An 18,930-nucleotide genomic window follows, 5' to 3' on the forward strand; every position below is an offset into this window, starting at 1 on the left:
GGTTCCCACCCTACCCTCTGCCTTTACCTCCCCCCATGCTGTCCTCATCCATAGGTGTATGATTTTTGTCGAGTCTCTTCCTGTACCCCCACACAGAAACCCCTTTCCCTCTGAGAATTATCAATCCACTCCCATTCTATGCACCTGATTATATTATATTCACCAGTTTATTCTGTTCCTCAGATTTTTAATTCATTTGACTTTTAGATTCACTTGTTGATAGATATGTATTTGTTGTTCATAATTTTTATCTTTACTTTTTTTTTTTAAACTTTTTCTTATTTTTTCCTCTTTTCAAACTAACTAATTTTAAAAGGATCTATCTGGTTATTGCTTTGAAAGTAAACCAAAGAGAACAAAGAGTGGAAACAAGGATACCAACAATAGAGAGGATGATGCCTTGGACAAGAGTGATAGCAGTGGAGATGCTAAAAATGGTGGGCGTTGGTATAGCTTTAAAAGATAGAGCCAATGGGATTTTACGATGGCTTAGATATAGGGTATGAAAGAAAGAGGGAAGTTAAGAATGACTCTAGGATTTCAGGTCTGCAACTAAAAAGGTGGAGTTGTCATTTCCTGAGATGGGGAAGACCGCAGGCAAGGCGGCTTTGGAAGGAATGATCAGAGATTCAGTTTCAGACAGATCAGATTTGAGATGCCTATGAGACATCCAAATGGTATTGTCAAGTAGGCAGTGTATTGCAAAGTCTGGAATTTGGGAGAGTTGTTGGAATTAGAGATTTCTATTTGGGTGGCATAGGCATTAGGATCAGATGAGATCACTAAGGAAATGAAGGGAGATAGAGATGAAAAGAAGGCCAGTACTCTGTGGGACTTCTATTTTTAAAATTAAAAAGCTTTTGAGGATGATACCAGTTGTACTTTTAGTTAATTGAAGAATTGCAAAGTTTTGTATGACTTTGAGGATCTTTGCAATAGCTCCATTATATCTCCCACCAAGAGCCAGCCCACTCGTTGGGAAATGCTATGCAAATTTCACAGTAGTTATAAAAGCAACCTTCCTGTTTTTCTCTTATTGGTGGCTATGGAAGTAAAAGATGTTGCTGATTAATTAACTTGAGTTGTCGACACAAGTTCTCTAGTCTGAAGATTCCTATGACCATCCTCTGGTTCCCAGCAAGAAGCCAGCATGCAGACAATTCTGGAAAGGTAATTGTCTGTTCTTTCGCTTCAAATTCTTCTGGGACTTCCCTCGAAGCTCTTGTAGACTCCACAAAATGGTTTCAGGCCCTCTCCTTTGCTGGGCCTCTGAAGACGTGTGACCAAGGAAGGACAACCTGCTTTGGTTGCCTCCTTGGCAACTCAGCCTCTTGGCATAGACTGGCTGGCGCCCAAAGGGGAACTGCCAAAGTGTGTTTCTCTCTGTAATTCATCTCATAGTCCATGAGCAGAGCAGCCTTCCAGACAAACCTCCTCTGGTTCCCACCCCTAGGAGGTTCCCTTCCTTCCAAGAGAGCCGCTCTGAAGGCTCTGCTTGGCAAACACAGAAAGGAAGACAAGGAACTCCAGGTATTGGGTCTTCAAGCTCGATTTTGATTTCCTGTCCCTTGAGGGAGGTCCGATGCCTGCCAAATAGGCGGGAGGCCCAGAGCAGTCCTGAGGCAGTGGCTGGGACAGAGGTATCCAGGACTAATAGAGACAGGGCTGAGGGAGGGCAGAGGCAAAGGAAAGAAGGCATGGGGGTGAGTTGAAGAGAGCCACACACTGTAACGGGTTATGCAACTGTAACTAATATATCCATGGTAACTCTTCCGTGGGTCAGCCCACCTGCTGAGCCAGGTCATATTCCTCACAATATGATTTCAGCACAACATACTTTGAAACTCTATTCTTCAGCCCAAATTATGTTTTCATTTTCTTTTTCCCAATTAGTTTATATTATATTCATTTCAGGTGTACAGTCTAGTGGTTAGACATTAATATAACTTATGAAGTGATTCTCCTGATAAGTATAATACCCACCCGACATCATACATAGTTATTATAATATTATTGACTATATTCCCTATGCTGTTTATCCCTGTGACTATTTTGGAACTGACAGTTTCTCTCTCTCTCTCTCTCTCTCTCTCTCTCTCTCTCTCTCTCTCTCTCTCTCTCTCTCTCCTCTCTCCTCTCTCTTTCTTTCTCTCTCTCTTGCTTTTTTTCTTTGTTCTTTGAACATATCCTATGCTTTTTTCAGACTTATCTTTTTTCTTTATCTTATAATTCTATCTCTGTTGTCACTCTACCCCCTCATCTGAAGACCATCTCAAATATCACCTCCCTAAATGAGGCCTTTGCTGGTTATCCTAATCAGAAATGATAATCTTGATTCTCTAATATCTCTTATGGCTGTTTTTACATTAAATTCACAGTGCAGTTACTTATTCCCATTTCTCCCAAATTTGATTATAACCTATTTAAAAACAGAGGTTGTTAACTTTCCTGGCATTCAGTAGGTGCTCAGTAAAATGCCTGTAGAAAAAGTGAGTAAATGCACACCTTGCAAGGGTTTGTTTCAGATTAGCCAGTTCTTAGAAAAGGGAGAGAGGATGGGAGAGAGCTAGTAGTTATGACTAAAACTGATTTTATTTAGGCCAAAAATTTTACCCAGGATCACAACTTAATAAAAAGACAAAACAACACAATTTTAAAATATTTTAACCATTTTAAAATGGTTAAAATATTTGAACAGACATTTGCAAAAGAAAATATACACATGGCTAATAAATACAGAAAATGCTCAACATCATTAATAATCAGGGAACACAAAGAACAACTACAATGAGATATCACTTTATACCCATTAAATGGCTAGAATAAAAAGATTGATAATGCAATGGGTTTGCCAACCTGCAACCTGCAACTCTTAGACCTCATTGGTGAGAACAGAAAATGGGACAAACATTCTGGGCAAGTTTTACAGTATTTCTTATAAAGTTAAATATACATGTATCCTGTGACCTACCGTGTTTCCCCGAAAATAAGACATCCTCCGAAAATAAGACCTAGTGCAACTTTGGGAGAAAAAATTAATATAAGACACTGTCTTATTTTTGGGGAAACAGGGTAACAATTGTACTTGTAGATTTTTACATTAGAAAAATAATAAGCTATGTAGGTAGGTGTCTATAGGATAGTGGGGCATGAGGGAACTTTCTGGGTGAAGAAAATGTTTTAAGCCTTTACTGGGGTAGCGTGGCATAGTTTTGCTAAAACTCATTAAATTTTACACTTGAGAAATGTGAATGTTATTGTATATAAATTGTACCTCAAAAAAATGAGCAACTTAGAAAGTCATGTATTCAACACTCCTGTGCACTTTAGGAATGCCAAAAAAAAACCCCTGCTACACTTCTTCAGCCATCTAACAGTATGACCTTATGATGATCCTTGAGTCAGAAAGAAAACCATAAAAAAAGATTGTTTTTTCTGTACACCAAGGTGGCAGAGCCATGACCCTTAAATTTTCAAATGATTACTTTGATCAGCACAAAGAACAACGGTTAATTTTGAAGTTTATTTTTTATTGATACATGTAATGCAAATTCAAGGATATTATAAGAGACTAGAGGCCCGGTGCACAAAATTTGTGCATGGAGGTGTGTGTCCCTCAGCTCAACCTGCACCCTCTCCAATCTGGGACATCCCTCTCACAATCCAGGACTGCTGGATCCCAACTGCTCGCCTGCCTGCCTTCCTGATTGCCCCTAACTGCTTCTGCCTGTCAGCCTGTTCACCCCCTAACCACTCCCCTGCCAGTCTGATTGATGATGCCTAACTGCTCCCCTGCCAGCCTGATTGCCCCTAATTTCCCTCCCCTTCAGCCATGGTCACTCCTAACTGCCCTCCCCTGCAGGCTTGATAGCCTCCAACTGCCTTCCCTTCCAGGCCTGGTCCCTCCCAATTGCCCTCCACTGCTGGCCACCTTGAGGTGGCCATCTTGTGTCCACATGGGGAAGCCATGTTGTGTGTTGGAGTGATGGTCAATTTGCAAATTACTCTTTTATTAGATGGGATAGAGGCCTTGGTGCATGGGTGGGGCAAAACACCCTGGTTTGCCCTGAAGGGTGTCTTGGATCAGGGTGGAGTTCTTTTTGGGTGTGGGGTAGCCTGGGCAAGGGGCCTGTGGCGGTTTGCAGGCTTGCCACACCCCCCAGTGACCCAAGCAGAGGCCCTGGTATCTGGGATTTGTTTATCTTATATAATTGAAACTTTGTAGCCTTGAGGGGAGGCCAGGGCCAGCCAGGGCTGGCAGGAAGCTTGGCTTCCTCCATCGCTGGGGAAACCCAAGCCTCCTGCTAGCTCCATGGCCATAGCCATCTTGGTTAGGTTAATTTGCTCACTCCTGATTGGCTGGTGGGTGTGGGTTTAGCAGAAATACGGTCAATTTGCATGTTTCTTTTTTATTAGTGTAGATTTCCACTTCTTAGGAGATACTTATAATAGTAAGGGGGACTGTAATAATATAGTCATTTTTAACAGTAAGCTAATCTTATTAATGTGGGTTATGCAATTTAGACTTTAGTGAACCCTGGTTATTATAGAAGGCATTGCATTTCAGGGCTTATAATCCTTTCAGAAAATAAACACCAAGAGTGCTTTCAAAATAATATTAAATGAAAAGAAGATAGTAAAAAATAGAAAGTATTAAAATAGAAAATGAGATTGCATATCTTGATTAAAAATCAATAAGTAAGAATGTTATTAAATAAGGCTTTTTAAAAAAAACACCAAAGATTGGAGAATAGAGAATAGATCACTTTAGCTGTGGCATCTATTTAAAATTAGATTCTTTTCTAATTTAAATTTGGCAAAAGGTGGTAAACTAAGTGGGCAAGTTTGTTTTTGCCAACTGTAGAGATGACTGTATTCAGTCATAATTACCTTTAGGAGGCAGAAATATCTATGCCATTCATTTCTCTTTCTAGATGAAGTTTAAGCTTTTCCAAGTTTAGCTTTTACATTAAATCTCTACTTAATCATGGTTATTTGATTTTCAGTTTCAATTTATCAAATATTTATTGAGTACTTGCTTTCTTTTTTGAAGTAGGGGATTACAAAAATTATATAAGAATCCATTTTCTTTAGGATCTTAAAGTCTAGCCTTGAGGAGGAAGTATGTGGAAAATAAAGTAACAAATGTCTGAAGATTTTGACAAAAGTTCAACACAAGATAGAAGTGATGTTACTTTAGTGCATACTTAGTTAAATAAATTTTAAGAAAACTGTGCTTGGAATTTGAAGAATGAGACTGGGCTTATCTTTTTTTAAAAAAAATGTATTTTTTTTTTGACTTTTTACAGAGAGGAGGGAAGAGGGATAGAGAGTTAAAAACATTGATGAGAGATAAACATTGATCAGCTGCCTCTTGCACACCCCCTACTGGGGATGTGCCCGCAATCAAGGCACATGCTCTTGACCGGAATCAAACCTGGGACCCTTCAGTCTGCAGGCCAACACTCTATCCACTGAGCAAAACTGGTTTTGGCTGGGCTTATCTTTGTTCATTTCTACCTTTCCTTTTATTGGCCTCTCAGATGCTGCCACTCCCATTGTCCTCTCTTCCTATACTAATGCCTTTTTTTTCTTCTTAATTTAATTTTTATTTTAAATGGGCCCACTTTTTATTTTTATTCTCATCTAAAGAAATGTTTATTGATTTGTAAGGAGAGAGGAAGGGAAGGATAGATAAATAAATAGGTAGATGGATAGATAGATAGATAGATAGATAGACAGATAGATAGATAAACATCAATTGGTTGCCTCCCGTATGTGCCAAAAATCAAACCTGCAACCTATGTATGTGCCCTGATTGGGAATTGAACCTGCAACCTTTTGGTGTCCAGGGTGATACTCCAAACAACTGAGCCACCAGGCCAGAACTGGACCTATTTTTTAAAAAACAAATTACACTGGAAACTTGATAACCCCCACGGCAAGCTTCTGTGTTGCCTCTCCCTGCATTCTGCTTTTTGAAGAAGCAACCACTCTTATGATATTTTTTCCATAATTGGAGATATTTCTCCATGTGTTGGCTTTTGATTCACCCACTGACTCTCTATCATGAAGATGAGGATTTAGCTTTCTTCACCCTACACATACACCTACCTGACACCCCCTCTACTTTCCTGAAATAGTCTGAGGACCTATTTGGATAAACCCAGATTCAGTATTTTAGTTATTACAGCTCTGCATATTATAATTTAATTTCCTTTTTATGTAACTCTTTTGATTCTTCATGAGATGTCTCTCTTTCTTTTTTTATTAACGTATCTTGGTTTGAGTGGACCTCTTGCTTAGCCTTGCCACGTGCTCTAAAGTTGTGTAAAACACCTCTCAAACCAGGTTTTCATAGGGTCAGTTTAATCTATCAACCCTTTTTTATTTCTAGAACTTTCTTTCGGTGTCCTCCATCCTCTCAGCTCTGATATCGGACCTCAAGATTCCCAGGCTCTGCCCTTAGGGTCACCCTGGGAATTACCTTTGTTTCTCTCCAGTGTTGATCACTGCTTCTGAATTCCTCACTGCTTTTCTCCTTCTTGGTGGAACCAAGAGGGAAGGCCAGGGGCAATTTGGAGGCTCTTATCAGCTAGACCAGCACTGCTGAAGGTGTGGTGCCCTTTGGCTGTTTCTATGAGTCTTTGGTAAGGTCAGAAGCTTGTACTGGAATGTAAGTCAACTACTTCACTGTTCAGTTGGAGCAACTTCATTTTCATGGGAAGATTTAAATGCAGGTTAAACTTCAATGTCTGATTTTAATAAAACGGAATTTTTGTATGTGACATTTCACCATTTTCACCAGGAGAAATCACATAACATGGAAGTGTTTTCAAATACCTATTCTAAAGGCTCTTTCCAAATCATAAATTTCTTTAGAAAAGCAACAACCTTTCTCATTCATTGTGAAATATCACTTTTATCTTAGAGGAGTATTTAAAGATATCTTTAAAAAATAACTTTTAGGCTCTAGCCTGGTGGCTCAGTTGGTTGGAGTGTCATCCCGTTTACCAAAGGAGTCTGCAGGTTAGATTCACAGCCAGGGCATATACCTTGTTTGTGGGTTTGAGTCACTTTCTCTCTAAAAATCAATAAAAACATGTTCTCCAAAGAAGATTAAAAAATATATAGCTCTCAGATTAAAAAAAAAAAATCACAGAAAAGGTCAACACATATTTTTTCACTTGTCTTTTTGTAAAAAGAAGAATGCATAAAACTTTGTGAAGTATTTGCCATGAATTTACAATGAATCCCCACGTAATACAGATTTTCAGGGTCTCTCTGCCCTCTTTCATGAAACCTATGCATTAAGAGAAAAAGGCCATAAATCCAAGTAAGTAGGTACATTTAATCTAAAAGTGAAGTAGAGTTATTAAAAGTGACAGTGAGGATAAGTCTTTGACACTGTGGATCACTCAGTGTTTTCTTGGATGCATCCATTTCCTACCTCAGGGAATGCTGCGACCCTATAATACAGTTCCTCATGTAATGTAAATATCTATGTTTTTCAATGGTCTTAGATGACCCTGTTAGCCATCAGAAAACACAGATATTTACGTTACGATTCATTTACAGTAGCAAAATTATAGTTATAAAGTAGCAACGAAAATAATTTTATGGGTTGGGGGTCACCACAACATGAAGAATTGCATTAAAGTGTTGCAGCATTAGGAAGGTTGAGAACCACTGCCCTACCTGACACTTGAGGGACAGTGTCATCCTATATAATAAAACTCTAATATGCAAGTTGACCGAATGGAGGAACAACGGGTGGAATGACCGGTGACTATGACATGCACTGCCTCCCAAGAGGGAGGTGACTGGTGGTGATGGCAGGGGGGTAGTGGGAAGGGTGGGGCTATCCAGCAGGTGGGTGCCAGTGGGGAGCCCCCAATTGCCCCATCTGCTAGTCACCCCACAGATGGCTCTGATCACCAGCGAGGCCTAGGAACCCTACCCTATATATTGGGAGCAATATCTTAGATTTAAAAATTAAAGCCTGGCAAGGCTACTCTAACACGGAAACAACAGGATGATGCAGCGATGGCATGCATGGACTCTGGCTTGCACATTTTGTGGTCAGCCCTGATTCTGACACTTATACCTGTGTGACAAAGCCAATTACTTAACTTCTCTCTGCTTCAGGTTTCTACCCATAAGTTGGGGAAAATGGTACTACTGCCTCAGAAGGATCATGTAATATACTACTTTTTATAATTAGGGCAAAAAGTAGATGCCCATACAACAGCAAGATGCCTCTCACCTGTATGAAAAGTATGGCCACTGGTGCATGCAGTGTCCTGGATTGTGAGAGGGATGTCTGACTACTGGTTTAGGCCGGACATCCCCTGAGGGGTCCTGGAAACTGAGAGGGCACAGGCCTGGCTGAGGAACCCCACACCAACTCCCACTCCTGCCCTCGAGCATGAATTTTGTGCACCGGGTCTCTAGTCTGAGTATAAAATATTAGTAACACTTAATTTGTTCTTATTTTTTTAAAAAAACATAAATATATGTAGAGCCTCTACTATTTCTTTTGGTCTCTACTGATTGACTGGTGCTTCTCCTGAGGTACTGTGTTCCATTGGCAGGGGCTTGACTAGATGATATTCGATGAGTTTATAAACTAAGGCCAAACCAAGAAGGGTGAAAAGATGGCACTGATGGAGAGGCCGGAGGGAGATATTGTAGAATTGACAGACCTTGGTCAATGTTGGACATGGAGGTGTACATCAGAGGAAATTCACAAATAGGTACTTTTTCCATGCTGTATCTCCATGATGTTCACATCCCATCTTCCCCAATAATAAGTTCTTCCAGATATGAATATAGCTATCACCTATATGCTTCCTTCTTTGTGCCATGCATTGTGAACCTAAGTTTTTGTGCAAACTAGAGTGCTTGCCACCTATTTGCAGACCTCATGTCTCAGAATTTTGCAAACAGCAGCTGTTCAAAAATGTCTGTTTCCCCCCCCCCCCCCTATGAGAGGGTTTCCCAGGCATATCCATACCACAGTGGCTGCCTGATCAGACATTTGAATAGCACGGTGGAGTGTGGGGCCTTCTGAGTCTCAAAGAACAAGGGTTTTCTTTTTAAACAGCCTAAACAGCTGGGCAGAAAAGTGCTAGCAGAAGTCTTTGTTCAAGTCAACAACATTCCCTACCCACAAACAGCTACTCATCCTAACCTCTTATCCAGAAAAATAAAAGAAAAAAATAGATGGATATATTCTTTTGTTCGTCTTACTCACAGCAGAGTTGGTCCACTGTATGCTCCTCCAAATGCATCTTTGTCAATAACTGACAGATATTTATTCTTGTTCAGGTAACTAGAGGGAGAGAGAGAAAATAGATTAGGTGAGATTAAGCAAATTAATTGAAATATCAAAATAAAATATGAACATGGTCCCATAGCTATTAAGAATTTGGAAATTGCCCTAGCTGGTTTGGCTTGGTGAATAGAGAGTCATCCTGCAGACTGAAGAGTTCTGGGTTTGATTACAGTCAAAGGTACATGGCCGGGTTGTGGGCTCCATCCCTGGGGCAGGGAGGGGGAGGCCGGAGGAGGGCTAGGCGAAGGTATAGAAGGCAGCCGATCAATGATTCTCTCTCATGATTGATGTTTCTATCTGTCTCTCTCTCTCCCTTCCTCTCTGAAATCAGTAAAAGAATATTTAGGGAAAAAATTGGAAATTTAAAAATTACTTTCTATGGCTTAAGCACTCCAAAAAAAAAAAATTATAGGTTTCAATTGTGCAAGGTTTATGCACATTAATTATGGCATAAGTCTTTGAAAGTGAGCATGTTTATTGTTTAGTATGCATATGTAGATTTTATATAAGTTACCTAATTCCCTGTTTTCCCAGCCAGTGGCAACTGTATTTTTCAATCATCTTCAATACCAAGTGACTTATAATTTTTTCTCAATATTTATCAGTATTCTCATTTACTTAAAAAATGTATTTTTATTTCTTTGAGAGAGGAAGGGAGGGAGGGAGGGAGGGAGGGAGGGAGGAAGGGAAGGAGAGAGAGAGAGAGAGAGAGAGAGAGAGAGAGAGAGAGAGAGAGAGAGAGAGAGAGAGAGAGACATCAGTGATGAGAGAGAATTATTGATCAGCTGCCTCTTGCATGCCCCCAGGGATGGAGCCTGCAACCCAGGCATGTGCCCTATCCAGGAATTGAACCATGACCTCCAGGTTCACAGCCACTGAGCCTCACGACCTGGCTTCCCATTTACTTTTGAAGAGGGCTTCAATCAGGAATGGAATGAAGGTGGTGAATGTGGTGAGTGGTGATGGGGACTGTGAGGGATTCAGCCTTTTTCTTTGGAATAGGGTTTCTAGATTTAGCAAATAAAAACACAGACCAGATAAACAATGAATACTTTTTTAGTATAAGCATTCCCCATTGCAATTTTTGAAACAGTCTTATACTAAAAGTTAAGATTTGTTGTTTACCTGAAATTCAAATTTAATTGAATAACCTATATTTTCTTTAACAATCCTATTTTGGGGAGTTAGTTTATGCACATGAGATTATAGAGTATATCTTTTGTGGGAGGGTTTGAAGGGCACATTGAGCTTTCCAGTTTGAAACACATGGGACATTTGAGGTTAAAATATTTTTGAAAATATATTCAAGTCACAAAAGTGAGTCTGAAACAAAGTTACTTCCAAATGGATAAAAGCTTCCAAGGGTTTTAAAACTGGCTTTCCCCACTAGCTTTTTTAGAGAACAAAATTGCCTAAAAAGATAAAAGCACATATATATCCATGTTAGGAAGTGATCTAAGTTTATGCCTGTTTAGAATAACTTACCCCATAGCCTAATCAATTGAAGAGTTAGTGAATGAGCCCCTATTGGTGCAATATTAGCACAGTGCAGACCCTTAGGTATGCTTAGATATCGATACAAATAATGCTTCTTTCATTCTGCTTATGGTGTTTGCTCTTCATGGTGGAAAATTCTCAAGGATGATGGCTAATAATAATAGTGTGATATGAGGATTCATGGTCAGAAGGATTCCTGTTTCAGAGCCCTCACAGAGAAATCTTCTTGGTTAACTGGCTGTTCCTCTCTTTCTCTGAGTCAGAGGTGAGGAGAAGGAGGGTGGCTCCATTGGTGGCTGATTGTGGGGAGGCAGCCTTGGTTGCTGTTCAGAAGGCAAAAGCAGAAGCAGCATGTCCATGGGGTTCCTGCCCTCAGCCTCCTCTAGTCCAGCAATTCCAAGCATCTGTCAGGGATGGAACTTATTTTGAATGAGATATGGAAGCCAGAGCCAGATGCGGGTCCCAACTAGAGCCATTGGAGGAAGGAGAGCTTTACTAACCCCAACGAAGTCTCCCTTTCTTGGGCAGGATGAGGGAATTAACCCAATAACCATGAAGTCTCAAACTGACATCGTAAACTTCCTAAAGTCGCTGCTAGCAGGTTTTCTCATCACACTCTTTATTTCTTTTTAAACTTTTAAAAATCAGTGTTTATTTTGCAAGCAAAATGCTCAAAAAACATTAAAATGGTCCAAATGCCTAGCAATATCCAGGTTCCAGTTAAGATTATAGGCAGATGCTGACCATTGGTTTCTCCATTGCTAATGCCTAAATTTCAACGTGCTCAATTCTGCACTTCAATGTGCATGATTCTTCTAGTTGGGGAGCAGTGAATTCCTCCAGTTCTCAGCATACATCAACATTTACCACAATAAAAATGATAAGAAAAACAGTGGCAGTAGCCATCATAGTCACTGCAAAGGGAACTATTTTATGACCCAGGGAGAAATCTGCCACAGCAAATCCAAGAATCAAAATCATTAATCCAGTAGAGAAAATAAAGTATCATTTGCAGAATCTATATGAACATTCTCCTTGGATTATTCTCTGCAACCAGGTCTGTTGACTACAAACTTAAGATGTCAGGTTCATGATGAGTCTTATCTTGTATTAATGCAACTCTTTCAAAATGAGATCTCATCACACTCTTTATTTGCTCATCATCTGTCTCCCCAACCAGAAAACAAGTTCTTTTTCTTATTTATTGCTGCGTCATTGGTACCATGTTCAATGCCTCTGTAATTACTTCTTGAATGAATATGTAAATTAAAAAGAAAGCACTGCATCTGTCCTCCAAAATAGTGAGGTAGGTGCTGCTAAACTCTTAGTATGACACATATGATTGCTTTAAGGGAAAAAGAATGGAAAATGAAGGATTAGAAGACTCAGCATATGGCATGGTGGTCAATTGACCTTTGATGGCTGTGACAAGGCAGATGGTCAACAAATGCCTTAGGGATGTGGCTCAGACATGGCCTCTTCAGGCAGTGGCTGGACGCCAAGCTTCCCGGGCATTGTTATGTCTGAAATGGAAGGCTCATCTCATCTCATACATATACGGGGCCCAATTAAGATGCTACAGCAGCCAATATGTGCTTTCTGGGTGAAAGGCTATCACCTAAGCTTCTCAGTCACAGGCTTCCTCTAATTATTGTCTGGCTCTTCTTCAACTCATGTGTCCATGGAGTTCCTTTGGTCAGTGATAGAGCAGGCAAAGAGCCAGCTTGGAGAAAACAACTGGAGAGAAGATCTTGAATAGCATGATTTCGTAAAAGGCCAATTAAGCTCAGCATAAGGGCCATGCTGGCTTGTGTCTCTTTTTGTATTCTTTGGACCATGCGGCTCGCAGAGCACATTCTGTCCCCAGACTGCTGAAAGTCAAGTAACGACTGGCGAGCTCATCTCAGTGTTTCCTCATCATCCTCAAGTACCGCGAGGGAAAATCGGCTTGCTCTCATCATTAAGAATCATTGTAGAACTAAATAATTGCTTGTCCAATTCTGCAGTGTTTTTGTCTGATATTCAATATGCCCCAAGGAGGCTGGTTGATAAGCATTGCAGATTACCAGAAATGTTGTAGGAGATTTCAAGTTGGGAAAGCCAGCCAGAGTACAGGAGGGGAGAAGGAGGATGGGGGGAAGGCATAGCCAACATGAACGGAGATGAACTGAGTCTTGGGGGAGGCCTACATCCTCTAAAACCAACATGGTTGTTCGGGCACTTTACCTCTTAGAGATAATTGGGTGCTTAGAAATGAAACTATCCCCCTGCCTTTAGCATTTGGAGAGCTGCCTTATTTAGCTCTTAACCTTGGGTTTAGATGGTTGATATACTTTCCATCTGAATCTAAAGAACTGGATGGGGGAACATCTAGATAAGCTTTAATAGGCAGGAGGAATTGCTTTCATTGGCCCCATGTATCACATAATATTTCCTGGGAATGTTGGTCTAGCTGGGGAGCGGTGTTGAAGAACTCAGTATGTACTATGGGTGCAATGTTATGGCCTCACTCTTGGGACATACCAGCCATCCAGTGAAAACATGGTGATGAATCAAGAAAGACCAGTTGCTGGGAAATTCCTAGCCAGAGGCACCCTCTGTGTTATGTTTAGCTGAGGAAGTGTGTCAGAGGGAGAAGTAGGACACTGTGGCAAGGGAAGATGTGGTTGTTGCTGAGCATTGCTCTCTGGGACACATTCAGCTCCAAGATGAAATTTTAGCCTGTGTCTCCATAATTCCAGTAGGGGACGCTTTGGCTGGCACCTGTTTGTGAGACTCTCATGGGAACACTTCTGTGGGGAACCGTAGTTCCCAGTTATCACATTTGTCATTTGGAATTAAAGGGAACCCTTGCCCAGCCCTCATTGCTCTGTGGAAATCCTTTGGTATCAGAAATCAGGATACTTGTCTGTAAACAGTCACAGGTGGGAAAACACACAGGGTTTCAACAGGATGAGAAAGCCAGCCTTGGAGCATCTCCCACAAGCTGCTCAAACACTTACTGAGAAATAATGGCTTCCTTAATCCTATAATCTCCTCTATCGTCATCTTTTCTTCTGTGCTCCAAGTTGCGGTGTTTTGCTTTTAATCAGCTAACATGCGATGCTAATTAGTACATGAATTGTGTTGACTTCCCTGTTCATAATGACTAGTGTTTCATTCTTAGCACATCAAAACAGGATTCCCCTCTTCTCCACCCAAATGTCTACTGTCTGATAGTAGCTACTTACTGGAGTTTGACAATAGAAAGTCCAATGCAGAGAATTAGACATTTTGAGATAAGCAGCACATTTCCACACCAGATTGGGTGAAAAGAGAGGATGAAAAGGAGGTTCCAAAGAATGAACATGTGGCTTTACTTGCAGTTCGACTTCTGTGGAATAGAAGATGCTTCTCTTTTTAAAAAATTAATTTCACATCTGAGTGATGACAGAGTGCTTGGTTCCATGTGAAATCACAGGACCATGTGCTCTTCCACTTCTGCCACGATTTTCGTGAACTTTTAATGAATTACCCAACTGCTGCAGAGGCACCGGCGCTCATTCTCAGTGTGGAATTTGTCCAACTTGGCTGTAGTCGTGTTCTTCAGTTTTGCTAACAAAAATGGGTCTCAATGAAGCCAAAGCTGCTAATTTCAGTAAATTGGCATGAAGCAGATGATGGGGAATACATGTTCTTTGGATGACATATTGTTTAAATTTGAACTTAGAGATGTTTGAACACACTTTGGAGAATTTACCTAACTGTTAGCATGCTATGTGCGAGCTTTGAACCCTAAGGATAATCATGGGATATTGATGTGTGTAGATGAGTTTGAAATCACAATTAGCATTGATAACAGAGGCATCAGTCCTGTGTTAAAATCACAAAGTGAATACTATTTCATTATTGCTATGGAAACTTGACCTTCTTCTACAGGTTAACCCTTATCTTTCTCTAGTCCCAAGCCCTCCTTGTCATGATCACCTTGATTTTGTCTTGGATTTACATGATGCCTTTACTGAAGGGCTAAAACTAAGAAAAAAATAAATTTCTATCAATTAGGAATTAGAAACAGGATAGAATGATGAAGAGATGGAACATTGTTTTATAACAGGAAGAGAGTTTCAAGTTTGGATTCAAAATACCGATTGGGGGGAAAAAAAGATCTTTGTTTTTTTATTATGATTTGATCTGAACTTTCAAACCCCAAAATATTTTTATCCAGATTACTATTATCTTTATCCCATGCTTGACCATTAACCTTTATCAGGAATTGGGAGAAAAAGATAGTATATTTCATCACACAATGGCCATTCTCACCAAATATCTTTACCTAGACTAGAGGTTCAAAAACTATGCCCATCCAGTCAAATCCTGCTTGCTGACTGTTTTTGTACATAAAGTTTTATTGGAACATAGCCACACCCAATTTTAATGAATGTCTATGGCTACTCTCATATTACAATTGTATAGTTGAGCAGCTGCAGCTGAGATCTTATAGCTCAGAAAGTCTGAATATTTGCTCTCTGGCCCTTTCCAGAATGAGTTTGCTAGTCTTTGATCTAAACTTTTAAAAATCAAGAAACAAATGGTTTTTTATTAAGAAATATTTCCCACATTGGTTGAACTCCTCCAAAATTAACTTTAACATTTCACATGAAAATGCCAAAAAAAAGTATGGTGCGATGGTGCACTGCTTTCTGTGTTTCAAGAGATGGTTACAATGGCTAGAACAGACTGTAATTCAGGGCACCAATAAATTAAAATCCAACATCTCCAATAGAACAATGCTCTATCATCAGCTCGGCCTCTCAAAGAGCTCATGAGATGGTTGAGGAGAAAGCTGGTGGGAATGTTGAGTCTCCCTACATAATTTCTTCATAGGTTTAATTTCAGAAGACCATCAGATGATCTGAAACTCTCATGAGCTCTCAGATTCTACACAGGCCATCTCTATAATCAACCTTGTTAATTTTACCTGCCTTAAAACAAGGTGGTATGTTCAAAGAATCTTCATGAGTCACATTACCCCAAAAGACCAGAGCTTCAAGAGTTTCCTAGGAAATTCTACATGCAGTATCCCGATCTTGAATATGAGTAATCCAGTATGCACTATTAAAAGGCCAAGCTAGTCCATCTACTTTAACTTTGTATGGTCATGAATAGCTTTTTATTTTTTTAATTTACTTATTTACTTTTAATCCTCACCCAACAGTATGTTTATTGACTTTTTAGAGAGGGAGAGGGAGAGAGGGAGGGAGAGAGAGAGAGAGAGAGAGAGAGAACATTGATGTGAGAAATATTGATCAGTTGCTTCCTATACTCATACTAACTGGGAAACTAACCCACAACCTAGGTATGTGCCTTGACCAGGAATCAAACCCACAACCTTTAGGTGTATGAGACGATTTAACTTAGCCACCCAGTCAGGGTGGTCATGAATAGTTTTTTAAAAGCAACACTAATAAATGTACAATGGAAAGAAAGCTCAGTGAACACAGTTTGGGGACACTCCCTCCTACCCTATTTCTTCTCTTACCAACAAAAGAAGAGAATTGGGAACAGAAAATATTGTTTCTTTTTAGTTTTTCTCTTTTCAATAGAAAATGTCTCTAAACTCCTTTGATATTCTGTAGCTGATTTTAAGGCCAAAGCCATACACTGAGATCCACTTAGCCCAGCAGAGTGTCCTAATTATAGAAGATACAATTTTGGAAATCTCTTAGAATCTTTGTGCAGTTCTCTAAACATGCCCTAAGGCCAATTATGAGTAGGTATAAGGTATTTTTAAGAAAATTGTCAATATACGTGGCCCAACTTCAACCCCAATTCTTTGAATTTAGTAACTGTTTGTCATGCCAACATTTCATTCAAGATTGAAGAACCTTATTTGGGAGCTTGCTGAGTTGGTGTATGGATAAAGACAGGTCTTTACTGATTAATGATTTTTTTCTGAAACTTTTGGTTGTGTCTTATCTTAAGTGACCTTCTTTCTCCCACATAAGTCTACTCTTCTTCTCAATTGCAAGATGTTTTAGCTTTCGTATTTCAGGCTGACTTAAGAAGTATAAACATTCTCCTGGGCTAAGAAACAAGTGGTCAAGGTAAAGTTGGGTGAACAGGCCTTGATAGTGATTGGCAAGTCGGCAATGATGAATTATAGCAGGACACAGGGAAGAGTCTTGAACCAGGGGTTCCAGGATTTGGCTTTGGCTTGGCATCTAGTCAGCTCTTTCAAATTTAAAAAGCCAGATTAAAACATACACACACACACACACACACACACACACACACACACACACGCAAGCATGCACGCACACACAAACCAAAACAAAACAAAAAACAACAAAATCAACAAACCAACAAAACAAACAAACAAACAAACAATAAAAACACCAATTTAAAAGAAGCCACATGTTCACTTTGGACTTCATATGTAAAATGTGATGACTGGGCAGGAAGGTTCATAAAGGTTTTCCACATTAGCAGTTCTTGGTGTTTGCTTTCCATTGATCACACTGGGAGAGATTTTAAAATCCCCACGCCCTGCCTAACCTGGACTAATGAAATCAGAATGTCTGATGGTAAAATCTAGGCACCAGTGTTTCAAATCTCTTCAGGGGGTTCAAATTGGCAGCCAGCATTGAGAATCATTGCTGTGTAGACCTTAAAGTCTGAATTTTATGCACCAAATGTCTATCCTTAAAAAATGGTAACTGAAGATGATGGGGAGTGATTCCTTCCAATGACTAAATGTGGAATAATAAAGAAGCAAATAATTTAAAGCATATATCCTAATCTTGGGCTTAATTTTTTTTTTCTCTGTAGAAGCAAAAGTTTTAGAAATTGATTATGTTATATCCATGGTTGGTTTCTGGTTCTTTTTCTCATCCATCATTCTGAAAAGTCATTTTTGGTTCAGACAAGAGTCACCTGGACATTGAACTCATAAGATATATTATCATCTCTGTTTGAAGATTTCTTCAATGTTCCTACCCCTTCTCTTGCTAATGAGGTTCTCTGTTGCCTTAATGGTAATCTCTTGATGTCCCCAATGTCTAGAACAATGTGACAGTCTTCTGAGATCTTTATACCCCAAGTATTTACAAACTGCCTTAATTATTTTAACAAGTCCCAATTCCCTACTTCTGGGATGATAATTTTTCTCAGGGTCAGGCTTTCTAGGAATAGTTGAATCAAAAAATAAAATATTTGGTTAGATCATGCCACATCAAAATCAAATGCTAATAATTTAAAAAATGTAATAAATCTAGGGGAAGTCATATTTATATCTCCAAGCAAGAAGGCAAATGCTATTGTACACTCAATGTTCAGATATTTTCCATTTGAAATGCATATCTGGATCTGGGTACCTTTCTCTTTAATGTGCTTTGACCCTTGATATTGTTCCCTTCAAGTTGATCCCACCAGAATGTAAATTCAGTGTGATCAGAGAGCTTGTTCATTTTTGACTCACCAATGAATAACACAGCACTTGGCTCATTGTAGGGGCTCAATAAATATGTTGAAAATGAAGGATTGTGTGAGATATGTATCATAAAGTTAAGCAGAATCTCTCCAATACTATAAATTTTGATATATAAGCATTCATAGTACTCTACTGAATCTTTTTAGACTTCACCTATATTTATTTTTAAAATTGACTAAAATCAACCTAAATGAGCCCATAACCAGACAAGCTAGAAAAATGTACTCTAACTCTTCACTTGATAAAGACTCTAGGAAACCCCAAAGCCTGGCAAAGATGACACCCCACTTCTACCATAACAGAAAGCCATGCAAAGGCGTAGGACTTCAAAACTTAGGAGCATTTGTCCTTGAAAATGAAATTATACCAGAACCCACCACTGAACCCCCAGACCAGAGCAATACCATGACATCTGTGCTTTATTTGTTTGTTTGCAATGAGGGCCCCTACATATGGCTGTGCAGGTTATGGACCTCACCCTGCTACTTCAGGTGTGCTCAGTAGGTGAGAAGCACCAGCATGGCCTGGGAGCTTGTTAGAAACGCTCACCCTACACCTCCTGAATCAGAATCCATTTGGTTTATAAGTTCATTAAAGCTTGATAAGCCCTCTGCCATACAATAGA

At 39.7% G+C, this 18,930-nt stretch overlaps 1 protein-coding gene across 2 annotated transcripts in view; it reads right to left on the reverse strand.

Moving 5' to 3' along the window:
* The window catches only part of TSHR (thyroid stimulating hormone receptor), a 92,268-nt gene that overhangs the window by 11,906 nt on the left and 61,432 nt on the right, over window positions 1–18,930 (reverse strand). Inside the window, exons 8-9 of one of the 2 annotated variants that reach the window (XM_036429916.2) lie at window positions 9,257–9,334; window positions 9,131–9,179 (exon numbers count right to left, since the gene is read on the reverse strand). In XM_036429916.2, the coding sequence (XP_036285809.1) occupies window positions 9,131–9,179; window positions 9,257–9,334 (127 nt within the window). Of the gene's footprint in view, window positions 1–9,130; window positions 9,180–9,256; window positions 9,335–18,930 lie in introns of those variants that run through there. The other variant, XM_036429909.2, reaches the window with a different exon arrangement.

Source organism: Pipistrellus kuhlii, unplaced genomic scaffold (genome assembly GCF_014108245.1).
Source record: "Pipistrellus kuhlii isolate mPipKuh1 unplaced genomic scaffold, mPipKuh1.p scaffold_m20_p_1, whole genome shotgun sequence".
Taxonomy (NCBI): Eukaryota; Metazoa; Chordata; class Mammalia; order Chiroptera; family Vespertilionidae; genus Pipistrellus; species Pipistrellus kuhlii.